Source organism: Furipterus horrens, unplaced genomic scaffold (assembly GCF_987537825.1).
Source record: "Furipterus horrens unplaced genomic scaffold, mFurHor1.1.pri manual_scaffold_11, whole genome shotgun sequence".
NCBI lineage: Eukaryota > Metazoa > Chordata > Mammalia > Chiroptera > Furipteridae > Furipterus > Furipterus horrens.
The window spans coordinates 4,150,915-4,173,930 of NW_028327181.1; the positions used below are offsets into that span (position 1 = coordinate 4,150,915).

The following is a 23,016-nucleotide window of genomic DNA, read 5'->3' on the forward strand; positions in this document are numbered from 1 at the left end:
TGGGGTTTGGTGGCTGTCCCTTCCTTCCTGGGTGGGCTTTTTCCTCCACCCGGCTAGCTGGCTGAGAGGCACACCACCCACCAAGAGTTGGCTTTAACATTTAGCTTTTAGCTTCTCATATGGTCTGAAAAGAGGTTATTTCCGGAGGAATGTGCAGGGAAGGAGGAGCAAGGAGTCTTTCTCTGTAAATGTGTTTCTTGAACAAATACCGTATGTTTAAGTATTTTGACATTTACTTCTGGATTGTAAGATTAAGTAGGAAGGTCATAGCCAACATCCCCAGGCTGGAGAACCCCTATACATAAGCCAGTTTAGAATGCAAGGGCTTCCCTAAGGCTTGTGGTCTCCACGCCATTTTCTACAATTACGGTAGAATTGCTTTTAAGACGTACTGAACCGAAGTTATCTGGCACCCTTCCGCGACACATCTACAAAAAAGGCAAAGCAAGTGTTGACAGCGTGGCTTAGAGAAAGTACAAGGATGGTGATATCATCTCTGGTGCCTTCAAAAGTCCTTATTTAGTAGCGTTGGGAGAGCGGTTCCGAAATTTCTGTCCCCTCACTGGCTGTGTCAGGACATTTGTTGAAAATACTGGTTCCTGGCCGCTGCCCTAAGCTTACTGACTCAGAATCCTCTGAGACAGAACCTGAAATCCGAATTTTTTAAACCAGCACCGCAATGGGCTTGCGAACCACAGGTGGGATACACACCGGCTCCTTGTCTCTCATTGGTCTCACGCTGCCTCCCTGTCCTTAGCGGCCCGCCCCACCCAGTCCAGGCTCCGCCCCTCTCGCCCAGGCCCCGCCCCTCGCCGGGGGCCAGCCCCCTCGCCCAGGCCCTGCCCACAGTCTCCGCATTCTCGCGTGGCCTCGCGGTACACTTCCCGTGATGCCCCGCGCCAGGCCACCGCAGTTGCTTGGCAACACCGTGTCACTGTCGCTGGCGGCGGCGGGTGCGACCAGGCGATGGGGCCGCGGGGTCTTCCTCCGCTCCTGCTGGTGCTCCTGGACTGCTGGGCCTCCGGGAGCGCCCAGGCCGAGGCCACCCCGGCAGTGACGACGGAGGGCCTCAACTCTGCGGAGCCAACCCAGACGACTCTCCGACCTGCCCTGTCTCCTAGACCCCCCGGGCCCCCCGGGGCTCCCGGGCCCTCCTCCGGTCCCAGGCCCACCCCGGTCACAGACGGTGGGTACCAATGCCAATTCCTGGGACCCACAGTGATCCATCCCGGAGGGTAGCCCTGGTAGGGATGTAATAATAACGATGGCTGACGTTTATTGACCATTCTGTGCAAGCATTCCTACGTGTGTCCGAGGCATTCTCTCAACAGCCTTGAGAGGCAGATGCTGTCCTTGTCGTACAGCTGAGAAAACCGAGTCTCAGAGAGCGTAAGTGGGACAATGGCAGATCTTTGAAAGTCCTTGGCAGTGGTCCTGGACAACATCAATGCTGAAGGAAATAATGAATGAAGTCCTTGTAGCTTTGCGGCCAAAGATGAAATTAAATGGAAAGTTACTGGACAGCTGTGAAAATTAAATGCATAGGCTGCACTGAACTTTTCACTTATAAAAAAGAGATGCCAGAAGTTTAGCTTGCTAAATGTGACAAGGTCAAGGCCCGTATCCTTATCCACTGATTTGAATTATGAAAACTCAGGATTCCTCCTGTGTTTAGTTGGAGGGGAAGTTATGAGATGAGGGGTTATACCCACTAATTAGGATTCATCTTTAGGGATAATGAACATACTTCTCAGAAAGTGATCTAATCCTGGAATTAAACGTTTATTGAGTATAATCAGACTTGATGTGGATGACTTCAGGGGATGTCAGTGATCCCAGATTGAGTGCAAAGTTGTTTGAAAATGCATTTTTCTGGGGTGAAGTTTCATAGCAGTGAGTAGTTTCTCAGAGGTTTATGATCTTTAAGACAATAACAAAAACGTTAAGTCCTCTGACTATAACCCCAATAGGTAGGCAGTATTTTTTCCCTCCCTCCTTAAGAGAAGAGGATCTTTTTTCTTGTCTTTTATATAAAAAAAAGATATTGAATAAGGCTCAGTATTAGTGAATAGGAAAGTCATCATAGGCTGAGATTCTGAATCATTATTTCTCCCAAGGGCCTCCTTTATAAATTCAGCAATCTGTAAGAAAAAGTGCAGCGAATGTATTTGCTATTTCAGTATATAAAAACTAAACCCTTTTATATTGAAACTGTTGATCTGATGAATTAGTAGGGGAGTTAAATTAGTGATAAGTTGGGGACAGAATACAGCAGAGTACTCAATGCCTGAAGATTCTCCTAACGTTTTTGTACTGGGTTATCATTTATCTTTGAAAGTCTTCCAGGGATTTTCTCCCCAAAATGAAGCTATTCTTGAACCATCATTAGTAGGGTATGTGTTCAGGGCTGTTTTTTCCAATATGGGATATGAAAATGCACTTCCTCTTTTTATTTATTTATTATCCTCACCCAAGGGCATGCTTATTGATTTTAGAGAGAGGGGGAAGGGAGGGAGAAAAACGTCAATATGAGAGAGAAACACTAATTGATTGCCTTTCATAAGTGCCCCGACCCAGGACCAAACCTACATCCTGGGCATGTGCCCTGACCAAGAATCAAATGTGTGACCTTTTGGTTATAGGATGATGCTCCAACCAACTGAGCCACACCGGCCAGGGCACACTTTGTCTTTTTAAAAGGATCTCTCTTTAGACCTGTGAAACTAGTGACGATGATAATAAATGACAGCTAACATGTACTAACTGCTTACTGTGTAGCAGGTACTGTGATAAGTGCTTCATCTGTGATATGCTTCATTTGATCCTCATTAACAACCCTATGATGTGGGTCATGCCTATTTTTCAGGTAGGTGAGTTACTTGCCTGAAGGTAGGTTACATCCCTGGTATGTGTGAGAGCGAGAGGCTGACTCTTGAGTGGAGAACTGGACAGCCATTAGCAGGACTGGTAAAAGGTGGAAGAGCAGAGTGATCATTTTCATCGTGAAGCTGAGCTCTGTTCATTAGCACCCCGCTCTGTGAGCCGCGCGTGTAGATGTTAAGAGGTGCGGGAGAGCAGCTGAGTATCACTTAGACACTAGGAATGCTCAACAGATACTTGGTGGCTGATTAAGGGCACTCGTATCCTGCATAGACACCTGTTTTTCCTACGTGGCATTACGAAACACCATCGCTTTGTCCTGAGTAGTCTTATAGCTACCTACAAGGGTTTTAAGTTTTGGAAAACAAATCAAGATTGTAATTTTAAGCACATAAGGCAGGGAACCTAAATATTCTTCATTTTTTACACTAGCATGCGCGAGTTACATTATCATTTCACTAAGCACATAGAGGGGTCCTTGGCTAGAGAGAAGCAAGTGAACTTAAGGGGGATACTTCTTGTGTCTCAGACTAAGAAAAGATTGTGTAGTTATTAAGAAAACCTTCCTCTTCTCCTTACCCATTTCTTTTTGTTATTGTACCATTTTTTAGCTACATTTTTCCAAAACTCATTTTTATTGTGAAATAATTCATGCACGCAAATAAGAACGTTATATGGGCTCTGTGCTAGCATTCACTTGAGATCCTTTTTTGTTTTGTTTTTGCATGAAATCCTTTTTTGAAAAAAGAAACAAAACACTACAGGTAAAATTGAAGTGCTGATCTTATTCCCTCCTCCCCAGCAATAATTACTACCATAAATTCAGTGTTTATCATTCTTAAGCTCTGCTATTTCTTTTAAAGGGGTTTCCCCCCCTGTTTGACAGAATGAAATAGGGAATTAAAAAATCCAAACAGTCACCATTTAAAAAAAATTAAGTTACTAAGAGGGGAGAGTCCTACACCTCGCCATGCTTTATTGTCTAAATTACCAAAGATATTGCTAGGATCCCAGGCATGAAGCACCTGAGCCAGGTTGATTCTTGGCCAATAGCCTGTGATATGGTCTCAGCTTCAAAGCTGCAAGTGATACCTGAGAGAGGAACAAGATTGAGAACCCTGATTCCTGGTTGCCCTAAGTGAGTTCTTCCTCCGAATCAGAATCCTCAGCAGAGGAGGTTGGGGATCTGCAATACTAAACCGGTGGTACGGTCGGGCAGGTGGTTTGGCACTCTGGTCCTTAGGCCTGTCTCAGATACCGGCATCGCCTGGGAAAATGTTTGAACAACACGTGGCTGGGTTTCACAGTCCGTTTCCCACATCAGAGTCTTTGTAGGGGGAGCACAGACGACTTCCCAAGGGAGTGAGATGATTTGTCACTTTGGGGAAACCCCAGATTGGGGGGTGCTCTAACTGACTCATTTTCACCTCACACATTTCCCCCAAAGGGCAATAGCAAAACTCAGATGGCCGTCTGTGTGAAGTGGGTGTTTGGTGCCTTGCAGTGGCAGGGGGCAGTCACCACCCGCTGGTTGTGACGCTGGGAGCCTCTCTCGTTTCTGCAGTTGCCGCTCTGTGTGGCTGTGACCTGTCTCCAGCACAGTGTGATGTCAGCTGCTGCTGTGACCCCGACTGCAGCTCCACGGATTTCAGTGTCTTTTCTGGTTGCTCAATCCTGGTTGTCATGTAAGTGTGTGACACATGGCCGTTTTGATAAAATTGGACCAAGGTTAGAAAATTTTGAGACAGAATGTGAAAATTCCCCCAGGCTGAAAAACCCAAACATGATCTCCTGAATGTTGCATCCTTCAGAAGCCACACTGTCCAAACCAATAAGTGGGGGAGTATCAATCCCTTATCTGTATTCCAGCCAGGTGGGAGTGCAGACAAAAGGGCAGGGAGAGTACTTTTGAAAGAGTATAATGACACCTCTGTGTTCGGAGACTGAATTACATTTCCCTTTGATTTGTAAACAGATAATGTGTCACGGTTTTGTGTCAGTGAATTCGTTTTATTTATAGCCTAGGGTGAAAGGTCTAGTTTAATTTTACAGCTTTTGTTTTGGACATAGTACTTGTAGCAATAAGTTAAATAGATAGGAAAGCTTTGTTTATACTTTTCTGATATGCAAATCTCCCAGGGATTCTCAGAGTTCACATTGTATAGGAGAATAATGGAAAATGACATTCCCAGTCTATACAAGGTAAAGGAATAATCTCTTCTGAATGATCTGTTTCTTGTAATTCAGATTTCAAAGCTTTTTGGAATTTAAAAAAAACCAATAGCACTTAAAGAAGTTAATTTATTCTGGACGGGACTAACATATTCAGAGAGAGCCAATTTAAGTTTAACCTTGTAGCAATTTGTAGCAATTGATACTTAATAGATTGAATGCTTTTTGGAAACATAATGTGTTTTTCCCATGAAAAAAAACCTATTTTATTGACAAATGGGAAATCGAATCTACTTCTGATATTATAAAAATGCTTGGACAATGGGATGTTGTAGTCAGATTATTTCTTCTGGCTACCTGAACTATAGTAAAGTTCAATCTTTGTTGAAAATCATCCTACTTGCCCTGGCTGGGTAGCTCAGTTGGTTAGAGCGCGCGCAAGAAAGAAACATCAATTTATTTTTCCTCTTATTTATGTATTCATTGGTTGAGTCTTCCATGTGCCCTGACCAGACATCAAACAATGAGGTCATTTAGTATAATATTGCAAAAACATATTTGATGATGTAAATATTGGGCAATATATATTAAGTGAGAAAAGGCCTCAAAACAGTATGTAGGATATGATCCCATTTCTGTTATATCTGTATCACCATATCACATCGGTATCTGAATCAGATTGATTAGGTTTTGTGACGTCCAGGATTGGGGGAAGACCTAACTGTGCCCTCACTTCTAAGACCCAAAAATTCCAGATGACTTCACATTTTCTTATTTTCATAGACCTTTGAAGAGGGCTTTTTTCTAAAGAAAAGGAAATTTGGATCCCTTCTGAAAACTTTTATAAAAGTTCTGCAAATTTCTATATAATTGATTCTGTCAGAGTTTGCAGGGCTCATTTAAATCAAAATTATACCCTGATTTAGATCTCATACTTGTCAAGATTTCCTGGAAGGTCATTCTTCTTGTCTTCCTGTTTTCCCTGTTAAAGGAGAAACTTTCAAATGCCAAACATTTTAACACTGAATAAACTAAATAAAAATGGACTCAATTCTAGAATCACACTTTCATAAATATCTCCATGTAGTTGTTAACATAGTGCACAGTACAAGCGTCTGACAGTTTTAAAATAATCTTGCGAAGATTGTGTGCGTAGGCCTTAAAACTCTGTATTATTTTTTTAATTTTCAGGGGTGATAGTCAGTTTTGTAGCCAAAAAGCAGCCATTTACTCATTGAATTTGACAACAAACCCGCCTCAGAGAGTATTTAAAATTGTCGACCAGATCAATCCATCTATTTTCTGCATTCATATTACAAACTGTAAGTATGTGATGGTGATATACTTTGCGAAACTCTGAAAAATGTTTTTCTTTTAAAATATCTGTGATGGAAAAATGCCCAGTTTAGCTAGATTTAAAGTGATCATTCTGTGCTTTGGCTAGGGTGTGTCTTCTGACGTCATTTCACAGGTCATTGCAAGAGACTTTATAGACCGGTGGGCACACACGTTTTCTTTAAAAGTAAAGAAATTGCAGTTGACTTTTGAAATCTCATACTTTATTTCAAAGGTGTTTATGGTATGTACATGTACATAGGAATCTAGATTTATTTAAGTATATGAGGGTTTTTTCCCCTTTATTTCCTCTGGGTTTAATGGTTGAAAATCAGGTTCAGCTTTGGTTTCAATTTCCTTTTTTCTCTTTTATTTTTACCTAAAATATTTGCATGAAAACAGGATCTTTATTTTTATCTGAGTGTTTGGCTCAAATAGGTGTCTAGATCCAAAGCACACGTAAAGTGTAAAATGTTATTAATATCAAAGATCAGAGACACATTTATGGTCATATCAGTTAGACTTTATCATCTTTTCAGAATGTCTTCACGTTTTGGCTTTGTTCCCTTATTGGTGGAAACTTGGGTGAATCTCTGTGATTTGTAACCTGGAGGGATGACTGGTCCGTCACTGTCACACTCTCTGACATAACACTGGCCCAGCGAGCCTGTTCCTTCCACCTTTTCCATAAACAGCACGTATTCTCCCAGGCAGCGGAGGGGGCTGTGTGAGGGTGGAAATGGTCTTTCATTCCCACAGCCGTCTGGTGACAGCGCCCCCTTAGAGGTTTATGTAGCAGACTCCCCAGGCCATGGGCTGGAGAAAGTGACTGCCGTCTGCCCTGCTGGGTGTCTGTGGCTTTAGGAACCATTGTGTCCACACTGTCAGAGAAGCAGGCCAGGTCTGAGGATCCTGTTTATCAGATTCAAGAAACCTTGGGGTTAGGACAAGGGTATTTGATGCTGATTTTAAAACTTTTTCTAAAAACAGATAAGCCGGCATTGTCCTATATTAACCCAGAAGTGCCCGATGAAAACAACTTTGATAAATTGATGAAAACGTTTGATGGTTTTTCACTGAATGCAGAATCAGATGTTTCTTTCACAGACGAATCAGATGCTCCAAATACAACCAAATACGAGGTGAGCCAAGCACCTAAGTCTCTTCACCCTGTTGCAGTTAGTTTTTCAGTATGTTCCCAGTAAAATCAGCTGCCTGAGACACAGAATTCACATTATAGGCAAAACAGCTTAATTTTGTGCCTACAAATCAAAGGTCATGAGAGTTACAGTTGAGTAGCTGACTTCTAACATGGGGTCTAACGTAATGCATTCTGGGGTAAGCTTGCATGCGTCTTTGCAGAATTCTTTGTTCTTCTCCACCTCAGGAGGTGCAGCAGCGTGCTGGAGGCATGTGCGGGGTGGGGGGTGGGGTGGCGGGGGCGCGGTTCCCGGTCCTCTTCCTTCAGTGACAAATCTGATGCATCTTCCCACGTCAATATCTAAGTTACCATTTCTTAAGCGTTTTCCACGTGTCAGCCACAATGCACAGCTTTCTGGGCGTCACCTTGCACAGCCCAGTGAGGGACACACCCCACTGTCCCCGTGTAACTGATAAGAAAAACTGAGCATCTCTACACTAGCTCTGAAAGTAAATTGTTGGAGTTACATTTTACAGATACATTTTCCTTCTCTCTCTCTACATGTATCGTCATTTATTATTAAGCTATTCTACTAATAACAGACATTCATTTCCAGTTTTTGCTATTATCAGTAATCCATGATAAACATTTTTATAGATACATGTACAGTAGTCCCTCGTTATATCATGGTTCACTTATTGTGGCCTCAGTGTATCGTGGGATTTCAAAAAAGATTATATTTAATTTATCATGGATTTCTTGCTGTATCGCAGAGTTTTGCGGTACTATATATGTATGTTGTTCAAGTTACATAGGTTTAAGAGTGTAGAATACATGTAAGATTCCTAATTCGCAGAGGGGTCTGGAACGTAATACCCGTGATAAGTGAGGTAATACTGTATCTCTCTCTGATCAAATCCTTAGGGTATGTTCCCATAAATGGGTTAATTTGGTCAAGATGAGTGGAGATTTAAACTACTGATACCCGCTTGCCCTGCAGAAAGATTGCAGGAGTTTACACTCCCAGCTCCAGGAGGGGAGAGGGATTGTTTCCACGCATCCTTGCTGGCACCAAGGCCTCTGGATACTTTTAAAGTCAAGAAAATTAGCGGTGTGCCCAATAGCTGCACGCTTTGTTTTGGATATTGGGAAACATTGTCATGGGGTTTGGTTTTGGGAAGGAAGGCATATATCAATATAATGATATTAATGCACACTCTGTCTGTTATTTACATAAGTGTTGCTAGTGCAAAATAATTACTTCTCACCCCTGTCCCTGGCCACTAAGTTCATGTCTGCAGAGGCAAACACCTATGTCAGCTTCTAATGTACCCTTCCAGAGGATTCTTTAATAAAAAGACCTGCAAACACAGTAACATGGATACACAGAAATACACACCCTGCAAAGGAAAGGACGGGCAGTGAGATGCCAGCTCCATGAGGGCAAGGATCATATCTGTTTCTTGCTCACCCCTGTGTGCCCCGTGCCTGGAGCGCTGCCTGGCACGGAGCAGGTGGCCGGTGAGTGTTGAATGAACGTCTTAATGGCATCGTGACAGCCGTCCGCTCTTCTCTCTGCAGTACGGCGCTGTCCTGCAGACTTCAGACTCGTTTTTGAGGTTTCCTTCTCCCCTTACGTCATCTCTGTGCACCGATAGGAACCCTGCAGGTAAGACAGCGGGCAGTTTTCTTTCTCCTTAAAAGAGTTTGCGTACTCAGCTTCTCAGCAGCCATAATTAAGCAGCCTCCATAACTAGAAACAGAGTCTTAGAGTTGAAAGACGCGGACTCCTTTCCATGACAGGCAGCCACTGCCTGAGCACCTGTAGCCGCTGGGAGCCCCCCACCTGAGCAGCCCCCCCGGCTGTTAACACCTCCAGCTGCGGGCAGGCCCCTTCCCCACTGGGGCTGGCGCTCATCAGTAGCTCCCATGTCTGCGTGTTAAGTGTGTTGTCAGGTGCCTCTCAGGTGGGGCTCCTGTCATCGTTTAGGCGAGGGAGCTGAGAGACGTGCAGTTTCCTGCTCAGGCTCCCTGCCGGGCTGGTGCAGTGGGGCTGCAGCCCACGCAGCCGCCTCCCACGGGCCCTTCAGAGGCACTGCAGAGCCGGGGTGCAGGGGGGTGCAGTGGGCCCAGCTCGGCCCTCCGGAAGCAGCCTCATCGAGGAGCCAGCCGAGGAACGGACAGTAGCCTGTGGCCTCGTGAAGCATCATCTGACACATGGAGGAAAACGTCTCCCGTTGGGAAGATGCTCAACCTCGATCACAACAGGACCAGTATAAATGAAAACCAAACGGAGACACCGTTTCCGGCTACCGGCCTGGCAAAGCCGAAGAGAAGCAGGCTGCAGAGAAGCAGGCCCTCACCTGTGTAGCTGGCGGGGCCAGGACTTGGTACCACCTCCGCGGAGAGCAGTTCAGCGACCTGTACGGAAACTGCGAACGAACATGCCCTTTGACCCAGCTGCTCTCCTAGGAGCTGGTGCCACGAAGCTCCGGCCCACATGAAAAATAATAGATTGTAGCATTGTTTGTGGCAACAAGGCTAGGGACACCTTTAAGTGTTCAATAAGAGGGAACCAGTTGAATAAGTTATGGCAAATCTCTAGTAGAATACTAATTATTCCTTAAAAAGGGAAGAGGAAGCTCTTCATGTACGGACAGGTTGAACTCCAAGATACATTCTTCAGTGAAAAAAACAAAGGGCAGAATATATATTGTGTATTTGTTTCCAAAAGGGGAAAGGAATACTAAAAATATATGTATACACACCTTCATTTGCATAGAATATTTCCAGAAAGATACACAAGAAACTTCATGCTGACTGTCTCTGGGGCCTAGGGGCACAGGGGCCTGAGAGGGACTTCTCTCAACACCTTTTGGTGCCTTTTGAGTTTTGAATCATGCGAATGCATTACCTACTTTAAAAATAATTTTTAAACCCTATTTTATACGTGTTTCATATCTGTGTCACAATTTATTTTGTGGTTTTACTTAGATGACAGCTTTTTAGTTACCATTGGACAATTCAACGTGTTCTCTCCTCTTTTTAATTTTCCCCCCTGCGAATGCTGTGACTGCCAGCATTTCTGGTGAACCAAGCCGTCGAGTGCACCCGAAGGATAAACTTGGAGCAGTGTGAAGACGTGGAAGCCCTGGCCATGGCTTATTACAGCAGCCCCCAAATTTTGAGGGTAAGAATGATTTTGAAGCAAAGCTGATTTTTTAGGTTTGTTTTCTGTTCTTTGTACCCTTTTGAAATATGATAAGTATAGAATAATTTCAGTACATGACTGACACTCAGATTTAAAATTTTCTCCAATTCTTTGGCATACTGATACCAAAGATACTGGAAAAAAATCACTTGAAATAATTTATACTTTTATATAGTTAGCTCATATTTTATTGTCATTCATTTGGATGGTAAGCAACAATGTCTGTCTCCTGAATAAAAATAAAATTAATAAGCAAAATTTTTAGAAATTATAAAATGTCTGTGACAGAACTAGACCAGAAAAGAATAGAAAATCCTCGTTATGGACACACGCTGCATCTCCCTCCACAACCAAGAAGGAACACGACTACTTCAAAACTAGAGACAACCAGAAGTTCCAGAAAATCGAGCTGCATGGGAAGTCCAACAAAGATATAAAGAAGAAATACTCACCCAGACAGGTCAGAGGGACGGAGCCAGAGCAGAGAGGATGCGGTGTGGCGGTGGGTGGCAGCAGCGGTGGCAGCAGGCTGGCGGAAAGCAGTCACAGGTTTTAAAAAGTAGGGAGGGACACCTGGGGAGCACTCCCAGCACCAGATCAGACCACGCAGCCCACAGTCCCAGCGCTGGGGAAAATCAAGCCTCATTGCTTCTGACTGTGCAGACCAGTGGGGGTTGGGGCGGAGGCAGAAACTGCCGGTCTCTCAGCAGAGTCTGCTTGTTTAAAGGGCCCCTACGGTCCTAGAATGTCTGCAAACCCACCCACTCTGGGAACGATGACCAGGGCAGCAGCTAGAGGGGCACCAGTCCCATATGGAAGGGGGAGAAGTGCCTGGAAAAGGGGCGAGTGCTGGGCAGGTGGCATTGTTCCCTCTCAGACCCCTCCTCCACATACAGTGCCACAACATGGTGAAACGAGTTGCCCTGCACTGATGAATACCTAAGGTTCCACCCCTTACAACGTAACAGGTGCAACAGCTCTACCTAAGACACAGAGGCAAACAAACACAGGAGCCTGTTAAGATGAGAAGACAGAGAAGTATGGCCCAAAAGAGGGAACAGAACAAGGTTCCAGTGGGAGAACAAAGCAATGAGGAAATGGCCAACCTAACAAACAAGGAGATAGCCAACCTAACAAACGCAGAGTTCAAAACACTGGTGATAAAGATGCTCACTGACTTGACAGATATGCTTAAGTATGGCAGACGAATAAGGGAAGGAGTGAAGGAAATGAAACGAAGGAAAATCCACACAAAACCAATGGAGAAGGGAGGGAAACCAGGGTTCAAATCAATGATTTGGAACATAAGAAAAAAACAGTCAACCAGTACAGAATGAGGAAGCAAGAATTGACAAAAATGAGGAGTGGTTTAGGAACCTCTGGGACAACTTTAAACATACCAACATCCGAATCATAGGGGTGCCAGAAGAAGAGGAAGAGCAAGAAATTGAAGACTTATGTGACAAAATAATGAAGGAAAACAACCTAATTTGGTGAAGGAAACAGACATACAAGTCCAGGAAGCACAGAGAGTCCCAAACAAGCTACCCAAAGAGAACTATACCAAGACAAATCATAATTAAAATGCCAAAGGTTCAAGATAAAGAGAGAATCTTAAAAGCAGCAAGAGAAAAACAGAGTTACCTACAAAGGGGTTCCTATAAGACTGTCAGCTGCTTTCTCCAAAGAAACTTTGTAGGCAAGAAGGGACTGGCAAGAAGTATTCAATGTGATGAAAACAAGGACCTGTAACCAAGATTCCTCTATCCAGCAAAGCTATCATTTAGAATAGAAAGACAGATAAAATGCTTCCCAGACAAGTTAAAGCTAAAGGAGTTCATCATCACCAAGCCCTTATTATATGAAATGTCAAAGGGACTTAAGAAAAAGATCAAAAAGATCAAAAGAATCTAAAAAATAAAAACAAAAACAAACTAAGCAAACAACCACATAGGAACAGAATCATGGGTATGAGGATCATTTGGAGGGTTATCAGCTGGGGGAAGGGAGAAGGAGAAATGGGGAAATGGTGCAGGGACTAAGAAGCGTAATTGGTTGGTACAAAATGATAGGGGGGAGTTAAGAATAATACAGGAAAGGGTGAAGCCAAAGAACTATATGCACGACCCATGGACATGAACTAAGGGGGGTGGGATTGCTGGAGGGGAAGGGAGTTACTGAGCAGAGGGGAGCAAAGGGAAAAAAATTGGAACAGCTGTAACAACATAATCAATAAAATATACTTAAAAAAGAAAGAAAGAAAGAAAGAAAAGAAAGTCCTGGTTATGGTTGGCAGATGAAATACGCAACCGGGGAAGGACAGGAATAGGATCGTGGCGAAGGCAGAGCGGCCGCGGCGGGGAGGAGCGCCCCTTTTTCCGGACGGAAGCCCGGACCGGACCGCATCACTGCGGGAGGCCGCTGGCCCATTGGGCGGGTGACGTGCAGGGCTGCAGGGGCAGAAACTGTCTCCGATGGTTAGAAGCCATGTGACTCTTGTGGAAGCCGGTCTCCTGACTTTCTTGGTCGCGGGTGGGGGGAGGGTGGTCCCCGGCACCGGTACTTATCTCCTGCCCCCCCAAAGCTGCCGGTGTCCTCCTGGGGTGGGTGTCTCCTGATCGGGGAAGGGAGGCTGAGACCCTCGGAAAGAGCTCCAGCGGCGCCGTGGGCGGGCGTCGGGAAGACCACGCAGGGGCTGTGAAAGGGACGCTGCCCCCCCAGCCAGCACGCACGGGAGGGTGACGGCCGGGACAGCAGCCGCGTCCTCCTCGCAGGGCGGCGCCGACGGCCACGTGGAAAATCCCGAATAGCCACCCGAAGCGCAGCGGCTCCCCAGACCAGCCCCGTGGGGCTGGGTTACTGAGCTTCCGTCCCCAGGGGACCAGGGCGGGAGGAGGAGGGTGACGTTGCCTCTTAATGGGGACATAGGGACGAGAGGGTGTGGATGGCGGGTCTTGATGAAGGATGTTCTCTTTTCCTCTGTGAAGTCTTTAATAAGGTGCTCATGCCCTGCAGCCCACCCTCTGAAAAAAGCAATAAAAACGATTTGTTGTTGTATTTAACAAAATTTGTTGTTGTTTTTTTCTGTCTAGGTACCTAATTCAAGAACAAAGGTAAGAGTATCTCTTACTAGAAGGTTCGTTTATGATATACTGTCTTATTTCTGACAGTATTTTATTTCTTATTTCTGAGCTTCTTGAAATGAATATGCTTATGATTAGGAGGGTACCTTACTGCCCCAAACGAACGCACTTGTCAAAGGCAAGCGGAAATGAAACAGGGAAGCTCCTTCATAGATGACCCTCAGCAATGAGTGTGACTGGCTTCTGTGCTTTCCCGGCATCCCCTGACATCCTCGGGCCTGCTGTGGGGACAGCGGGCCAGCTCCCGAGACGCTGTCCTGCAGCGTGGGAGACACAGACACTTCCCCAGGGACTGCCCATGCCTGGGTGGGAGGTCAGCGCTCAGTGCAACCTCAGGGGCTGAGTGGCCTTGTCGCCGCCAGCCCAGGGGCTCTGTCAGGCTGTGGGGAGGGGACCACATCTCTCTGTGGATACCTCTGAGAGGAGGAACGTCTGTGCCCTCTGCCTGCCCTGAGTGTGGGCGATGGCCTTGTCAGGCTCGCCCAGAGCCTGTGGGATTGGCCTGCCTTCTGCAGCTCAGCTTTGCCATTACTTCCTTGTGCAGCATGCACCTCAGTCCCCTCCCCCCGGTGTCAAGCGATATGAGCCTTGATGCACAGGACACGCTCTGTGCAGCGTCTGGCACACAGGAAGCACTAGGGACAGTGGTGCCTCCCGTGATTGATTTCATTACGTCTCTGGACACAAATGTGTGTGAGGTTGTGATCTGGAAGGAAATAGTCACGTGGCTTTGAACTTGACACTCCTGTGTGTGGGCCTGGCTTTCCTCATCTGTGAAGGCGTTTTCAAATTTGTTTCAGTTATAGGGCTTCTTCAAAGATAATCTCGAGCAGAACTCGCTCGTGTGTGGGGGTTGAATCCAAAGCCCCCGGGTGGAGTAAGGGTGGGGGCCGGAAATAGTCCACCTGCCCGGCCTCTCCCTCTCTCCTGTTTGTTTCCTCCAAGGAATCCCATGGCTCCCAGGAACCCAGGTTGAAAATCACTGGGCTAGCTCCCAAATACCTCTAAATCACTAGAAAGTGCTTTGATTCTGCCATTCAAAGCTTGAAGGTGGGGGCAGTGGCCCTTCCATGATGTGTCCTGAGTACTAGGGCGGTGCGGAGAGGTGCGGGGCACTCAGTGGGCTATGTGTTAAGTGAACGCATGACTAGGGGAAAACCTGTTGTGAGAAAATAATGGGGTGTTGCTGACAGGCACGTAGTTCCAAGTGCTACACGTCTCTGTAGCCCGCGGTCATCTCAGCAACCCTAGGAGGCGGGTCCTGTCATTGTCCCCTCTGCCACATGAGTCACAGATGAATTACGAGCCTGAGGCTAAACAGCAGGGAAGTCACAGAGCTGGAACAGGAATCCAGGCTGTGTGGCCCCAGAGACGTGACCCTGGACTAGCTCTTCTGTGCGCCAGGCCTTGAGTTCCAGGTTTCACGCACTTCCTCCCCATCCTGTGGCCGCGCAGTCAGGAAGTGCTAGGCTGGGGTTTCCAGCTCAGATCTGCGGGAAGTTAAAGTCTGTGCTCTGAAAGGCAAGCTAGTAACCAACAGCAATTTCTTTAAGTTTTTCTTTTAAGTAACTTCCAAGATCTGTCCCCGGCAACCACTGATCTACTCTCTTTGTAGATCTGCCTATTCTGGATATTTCATATAAATGGAATCATTTAATATGTGGCCTTTTGTGTCTGTCTTCTTTCACTCAGCTTCATGTTTTCAAGGTTCATGTATGATGTATGGATGAATAATAGTCTTTTGTATGGATATACCACATTTATTTATCCATTCATCAGTTGATGTACATTTGGGTTGTTTTTGGTTTGTGGCTTTAGAAATGCTTCCGTGAACATGTGTTTTCAGAGGTGGCCCCATTTGAAGTTTTGGTTGTGTGCTTCTCAAGTATTTTCTCTGTGAATATATATATATTTACATATAACTGTCTATATTCACAAATATGGAATTATAGATATGCCTGTTGTTCTACAGAATGCTTCTCCCTCTTCGGCAGTATATCAGCGGAGATTTATTTCAAGTGTTTTGTTACTTTAAGCTCTTCACCTCTGTTGTCGTGTCTTCAGTAACCCCGGACTTTCTCACTTTGCAGGTCCCTATCACTGTTCAGTCCATCATCATTCGGTCTTTAAATAAAACGCTCACCCGGCTGGAAGACACAGCCGTATTGAAGCCGGCTCTGGTTGACGCCGGGGCTGTTAAAATCTGCACTAACATTGTTCTAGAGGTGGGTGCCCGGTTTGGCTTTGGGAGCTCAGTCTGTTTGTGGCAGACTCAAACTGCACGGCCCCGAGGGGTTTACCTGGACGCCTCTGCAAGGGGCTCTGGCCCCCCTAGGCCGCTGCTTGCCTTCCTGCTACCCCAGCGGAGGGCGCGTCTTTGTCTCTGAATTAATCACATGCGCTTTTTCTCCATAAACCTAGTGACTTACAAGAATACATCTGCAGAGACAGACTGATTATGCTCTGCCCAGACCAGCTTATTGGCACTTAGGTAACTGGGTACAGAGACGCTCCAATGACCCCGTTTGCCAGCAGGGGTGATGCTGAAATAGCATGTCCCATAACGCGGTTGGAGAGAAGAGCTTCCAAAGTGGCGAAACGGGGAAGCGTTTCCCTCCCGTGTATATTTTATTTGAGTTATTAATACAGCTACAGAAGTGTCATGGGAACAGGTGTGTTGGGGGTGTCCTTTTGTTTTTAGGTGAAGTACAGCCTCACATACACAGATGCAGGTGAAGTAACAAAAGCTGACCTCTCTCTCCTTCTGGGGACAGCTAGCAATGCAGCGGTTCCACTCCAGCAGAAGTTTGAAATTCATTTTATTCAGGTAAGTTTGATCAGCTTTGTACAAGTATTTAACTGCCAAGTGAAAAGAAGTCCTCACTTGTTAGTGAAGAAAGGAATCTCAGATGAGAAGCCTCCCCACGTCCAGCCCTGGCGCAGCCACGCTGGCAGGAGCGTGTGGCGTCCCTAAGGACGGGGCAGAGGCCGGGTGTGTTTCCAGGGGCCCGAGACTGGGGCGCTCTTGTTCTTTACAGCATGGAGAACGCCCCCGCTCAGCAGGCGGGTTCTGAGCGGGGGAGACCTTCTTTCATCGGTCAGCAATCCCAGATTTCATTATGAAAAGCATTTCATTTCTCCCCTGCCACTGCCTTTTAAAGTGGGAATTACCTGAGGACATTTCTGCATTGTCTTCCAGCAAAACACAAAGCCAGTTCCTCTTAGCGGGAACCCTGGTTATGTTGTGGGCCTCCCGCTGGTGGCCGGATCTCAGCCTCACAAGGGGTATCCTTTCTGGTTCCGCGGAGGAGGCCGAGTTCCCTGTCTGGGTGCGTGGGCCGCACTTCTCTTTAGCACCGAGGGCCCTGTGGGCTGGAGAGACCGGTCTCGGCCAGAGCTTCCTCTGGGTGGTTCTGGAGGGGAGGGCCTGGCAGCACAGCAAAGGGGGCTCCTCGGAGACTGGAGGTGGGCAGTAAAACAGTGTGACCCAGGAAAGGGTCATTGTTTTATCATGACGAGCTTAACACAGAAAAGCTGACACTTAGTTGTATTTCATTTCACAGAGACTCCAACAAAGTTAGTGACTTTGAAAACTTGGAATCAATTCTGAAGGGTTAGTTACTGAAAATTTTTTCTTCTGAGGATCAGCTGATCAAGGAAAACAGTCATAATGATTTTTACCCTCTCCTGGGAAATAGCCAGCAAAGTCCCAGCGGCCCAGGGAGGAGATATTTGGGTCTCGCTCAGGTCTCATGTCGCGCACGTGACACTGTGTCCTGAGAATCAGATGGCTGTCCCTTAACTCTCTGTGAAGGTCTGGGATTGTTCAGACCAGGAACAGATATGGACAACTTACCATTCTTCGTAGCACCACAGAGCAAGACTGCTTAGCAGTGGAGGGGATCCGGACCCCCGTGTTATTTGGTTACAACATGCAGTCTGGCTGTAAACTGAGGTAAGGGAGTAGCTGGTTTCTATTGGAACTTGTTTGGGTTTATCCAGAAACCAAACGTTCTTGCCCTCCCCCCGGTAACCAGCCGTCTTCATCAGCGGACAGATGCCTGCGAAAGCCTCAGGTGCCTTCTGATGGTGATTAATAAGTAGCAGCCATTGTGACAATACCTTGTCCTCGTTTGGATTTCTAACTTTAATTCTCGGAACCATAAACCATGTGTCATGGTTCAAAGGAAGACTATTCCACTTATTTATAAAATCTCAAGGCTTCGTATTTTTGTTTTTAAGGTGGCATAGCGCTTACGTCACAGCAAAAATACTTCCCCTGACCATCCTTCATTTCTGAATTTTAATACACTGTACGCAACACAACAAACCCAGTGACAGGAAGCCCAAGCGTGATCTGTCTTTAATTTACCTTTTTATTATCAAACGTTTGTATGATGTAAAATGTCAAAGAGCTCTGCATGGCTTGTTATAAGAACAGCAGTCCTTACCCTCACTTGTTCCACCCCAGAGGCAATCGTTTTTAACTCTTGTAGATGATTTTTTGGAAATTTACCCCCAAATCTTTAAATAATCTGCATAGAATATCTGTTGATATTTCAGATTTTTAGATCGTTCCTAGAGTTCCCACGATGGAAGGCGAAAATTGGGCCCTTTCCCTTCCGTCCCTCCCCAGCCCTCATCCACTTACTTTCCCCCCTCCCGCCCCCCCAGGGCAGGTATAGCATTCGTTTGGTTAGACCAGCACTCACCTGTCACATGACTAGTTTTGATCCCTTGAGGCCAGCATTTCTCAAAGGGGTGTCTATGGAACACATTTCCACAAGCTGCTAATAGAGGTAGGTCTATGGTCCAATGTCCGGGAAATGCCAGATAAAGTTAAAAACATGAGTCCTTCCTGTGGGACTTCCCGGAGCCTTCGGGAGGCTGGTGTGCGCCCGGAGGGACACGGGCCTGCCCCATCGTCGGGCGCGGGGCCACGGAGCCTTCTTGCACGGAGCCGCGGGCTGCGCTCAGTGCGGGAAACGTTGTTTTGGACTCATGTCCCCAACCAACCAAGATTTCTCAGAGTTAGAGACACGTGGCTTCTTCCAACCAGCCCCGCTTTTGCAGAGGGAGAAAACACACAGTGAGAGCATGCATGTTGGGGGGCCTGTAAGAAGGGCCGGTGTGAACAGCAGCCTCGGGCGACCGACCTGTTTTTCCTTCTCCAAAGGCTGACCAGAGCGGTCACGTGTCTGCTTGTCGCGGAGAAGGTGAAGCGCCTGCTGAAGGGCCAGGGCTTCCCAGACTACGTGGCTCCCTTCGGGAATTCCCAGGCCCAGGACGTGCTGGACTGGGTGCCCATCCACTTCGTCACCCAGGCATCCCACGTGAAGGTAAGGAGAGGAGCGGACGGCCTCGTGCTGGTGGTCTGCTCTTCTCCCACTTCCCTTCCTCCCCCGTGGGAGGTAGGTGGCTCTGGGCGGGAACTCGGGCTTTGTTACCCAACGGGCCTGGATCTGGAATATCACTGTTGCCTTTGGCCGTTGGTTTTCTGGGCTTGGGCCGTTCCCTCATCCGTGAGGTGGAAATGACAGCTTTCGCCCCAGTTGCATGGGGCTGTTGAGTCAATGAGGTCATTAATATTCGCGGGGCCTAGTGGTCACTCCCTGATTGGAACCTGCCGCCCATGCCCATCGTGGCCGCTCCTGCTGTCGCTGTGGCTGTCGCGCGAGGCCTCTAGGCCCCGAGGTAAGAGATGAGTGCGGGGACCGTCTCCAAGAGACGGGGACGTGCTTTCATCTACAGAGTTGTCATCCCCTGGTCTGCAAAGCCGCCCACACACGAGAGCTTTCGACTCAGAGTTCCCAGGAGTTTAATGGAAGCTGACAGCCTACAGATAGGTTCCTGCACCCATGTGATTCTTCTGCTCCCTTTTCTTTTGTCTCAGCAGGCAGTGTGGGCTGCCCCCGCCATAGAGGCCTGCTCTCCGCCTCGCCCTTTAATTGCCCCGCTTTGTCTTGTCACAGTTTCTTCAGGCCTTTCATTATCTGCTGAGCATATTTATAGCGTGGGGGCAGTGGGGGTGAGGACCAGCGGACGGGCTCTGCTCCTCACCCTCCCCCGCCACCCCGCCCCGAGACCAGTGATTTCTCAGTCCCTGCTGTTCAGCTGCCAAGTCTTGGCTCGGCTCTGCCACCTCAGTGAACCAGGCAAATTGTTTCTGGCTTCTGGGAGATGGGTGAAGACATCCGTTATTGCTTCTCCTTCGGGAGGAAGAACATAGGTTGGGAGGAGAGGCAGCGGTGGGGACATTAGCTTTGCCAGGGTCTGTGCTTGTCCTGGGACCTCAGGGGGCCTGGGTGGCTTCTGTGCTCAGCGTCCCAGGAAGCCCTCGTGGCGCGACATGAGAGGTTCTGCTAAACTCAGTTATTCCCGCCGCGTGCTGCACCCTCTCCCCCTAACAGGATGCCCAGGGACCTTTCAGCCCGCACACTGCCTAAAGGGCAGCTCCCAGCTGAGGAATTCCGCAGGAGCCTGTCGGGCAGGCACCAGACTAGCCAGCCTTTAGCTTCTCACGCCTCGAAGGGATGTGTTTTTAAAAACCTGTTATGGTGGAAGTTTTTCAAGCATCCACAAAGGCAGACGAGTAAGGGATCCCTTCTGCCCACCAGGCAGCTCCCACAGTCACCACACCTGCCAGCTAAAGAGATCTAAAGGCAGGAAAGAGATGGGGAAGGTCCCCTCCCCTCTTTTTCCCTTGGGGCCCACCAAACGGAGGCCCTGGGGCAGCGGCCTGCGCCCAGCTGGAAGCTGCAGCCTGAACCAGGCGGCCCAGGGTGGCCCCAGCGCTCAGGTCCCCTGGAGGGTTGGCAGTGTCTCTGACAGCCACAGGTTCTGCCTGCACCCCAGCGTAACCCCTTACCTGCCAACTGATGAAATCCGATCAACGAAAAGCAGACACTGACGTTTCCTCTTAGTGCATTTTAACGTGACATGCAATCGGGTTACATTTCTATTAACACCCCCCCCCCCCCGCCCCCGTGCCCTCTTCTCTCCGCAAGTGTCTCCGAGGTGGATGTGAACAGGCGGGAGAAGTTCCAGCCGGTGAGGCCCTGAGGCCTACTGGGCTGGTATCTCCCGGGCAGCACCGCCTCTGTGGGCGCAGAGGCTTGGAGGGGGTGCAGGCCTTGGGCCGTGGGTGTGGAAGTGCTTCGGGGGCACCAAGTGCTTTAAACTCCGTGCCTTCTCTGCGCAGTTCCTGTCTGACTTCTACAGTCTGTGCTCCTGCTCAGAACATCCCGTGATACGTGAAACGTTTTATAATTAAAACTGAACTTCAGATCACGTCTGACTTGAGGTTGTGTAATATTCAAACTGATTCATGGCATTTCGGTTTGTAGGACTCTTGCCAACTCCCCGTGGCTTTGGTGATAGAGGTGAAGTGGACTAAATACGGATCCTTACTGAACCCCCAGGCTAAGATAGTCAACGTGACCGCCAGTCTGACCGCATCCTCCTTTCCTGAGGTAGGCCTGACTTCAGTCCCAAGGCACAGGTTACAACACAAGTCCAGACAAAACTCAAGTGCGACAGTAAAATTTATTGTTTTGTGAAAGGTAACAGTTAAAATGGAAACCATCTGAATCTCCAAACTGGGTGGCAGCCATTATCTTCCCCTTAGAGGAGCGGCCTCCGCTGACGGTGGTTTTATCCGCAGGAGCGCTCTCGTTTGGATTCGCTCGTTCACCTTGAGAAAACTGACTTGTGATTGACACTGATGTGCTCGTTAGGACAACCGAGGTGAAAATGACCTCTCTCGCCCACGTAAAGGGCTGATGAGCCCCCCACGCACCTATCAGATTCAGGAACTGACTGGTGGCGACCGGCGAGGAAGAGAATGAACGACGTCGATCTCTGTGACCCTGGGGACACGCTGGGTGGCAGGGCTTGCGTCACTCGGACTTTTTCTTACAGACCAGCTCAGGAAGCGCCAGGACGGTTCTCATTTCCACGGCGGTTACCTTTGTGGACGCGTCTGCACCTGCAGAACCAGGCTTCCGAGCTCGGCCCACCATCGATGCCAAGCTGCCCTCCGACTTCTTCTTCCCGTTTGTTTGACGTAAGTTGCTAATCAGGGAAAGGAGGCCACGCCTCCAGGATAGAGTGGGTGCGGGGCCCTCAGAAACATCCCGTTTTATTGGACTGCTAACCCTCGAGGCTGCCCCCAGACCAGCACACCCATTTCCCCACTTTGGGAACGTTGTTCTCCTGTGTTTGACTTCTGAGTGGGGCACCATCTGACCGGGGTCCCGTGTGGAAACCAAAGTGCCCCTTCAGGAAGACATCAGAGAGAGCACGCTTGGGAGCCGCATGGGCGTTGAGGGGTTACCCAGGTGACTCATCCCCCGATTTACTGTGGGTTATTATTAAAACAGTCACTGGTTTTGGTTCAGGTTTTCTTTCCTTACCAGGTCCCATTGAAGTGAGTACAAAAATAGTGAAATATTGTATAAAATCATGCAAGCAGAATACAAGGCCTCAGGAGGGGGTCTCCCCCCAGATGTCATGCTAATTACAGTGGCATCTTGGGTCCAATAGACATTTCTGTACCAGACATTTCTGTCGCTAGCGGGCTTTCCCATGGGCGGGAGGGTCTGGGATGCCATGTAGCAGGTCCAAGCAGTTGAAGCCCGGTGGGGGGTGGAAGGGTGTTTATTTGACACATTAATTGTACAGTATTGAGAAAAGTGTTGTCAGGTGGCAGAACGAGGTGGCGCCACCCGGAAGCAGATGCCGCAGTTGGATGATGCAGAGGAGGGGGCTGGGCTCCCGAGAACAGTCTCCCTGGGGGGAACCTGCCATAAGAAAGGCCGTTTAAAACAGCTTAGAAATATAAGAGGCTTTTCTAGAATGGGTGGGTAGCTAAGATAGCTTCCTTTCTTCCTTTTGTCTTTCAGAGCGCTCACGTGAAAGGATGCCTCAGTGTCCATGCGTAATTTGGAAACTGTACATTTGATGAGATTAAATTTTATATACAACCAGTAATTGGCCAGCTTTGTGGTTCACGTCCCAGCAAGAGAGAAGAGTGCAGCACGAGCAAACGCTTATGATGATCTGTGGCACTGTGCGGGCAGGAGTGGGTGGGGGGCTCTCGGCGCCACCAGGGAAGAGACAGGGGCTTCCGAAAG

At 47.8% G+C, this 23,016-nt stretch overlaps 1 protein-coding gene across 1 annotated transcript; it reads left to right on the top strand.

Moving 5' to 3' along the window:
• The first annotated feature begins 898 nt into the window (after positions 1-898).
• TCTN1 (tectonic family member 1) lies at positions 899-22,873 on the top strand. The gene is made up of 15 exons (XM_090292372.1): positions 899-1,186; positions 4,445-4,565; positions 6,244-6,374; positions 7,378-7,529; positions 9,110-9,197; positions 10,609-10,718; positions 13,832-13,852; positions 15,973-16,107; positions 16,584-16,709; positions 17,082-17,167; positions 17,697-17,837; positions 19,059-19,221; positions 21,229-21,354; positions 21,803-21,947; positions 22,786-22,873. The coding sequence occupies exons 1-14, from the start codon at positions 967-969 to the stop codon at positions 21,944-21,946; spliced, it is 1,764 nt and encodes a 587-aa protein (XP_090148498.1). The 5' UTR covers positions 899-966; the 3' UTR covers position 21,947; positions 22,786-22,873.
• The last annotated feature ends 143 nt before the right edge of the window (positions 22,874-23,016 follow it).

Bases quoted from the DNA above. Each gene is read 5' to 3' on its own strand.
- TCTN1 (XM_090292372.1), top strand. From the start codon at position 967: ATGGGGCCGCGGGGTCTTCCTCCGCTCCTGCTGGTGCTCCTGGACTGC. The intron at 16,108-16,583 runs GTGGGTGCCCGG...TTTTGTTTTTAG, and splicing joins GCACTAACATTGTTCTAGAG to GTGAAGTACAGCCTCACATA. The intron at 17,838-19,058 runs GTAAGGGAGTAG...CCTTCTCCAAAG, and splicing joins CAGTCTGGCTGTAAACTGAG to GCTGACCAGAGCGGTCACGT.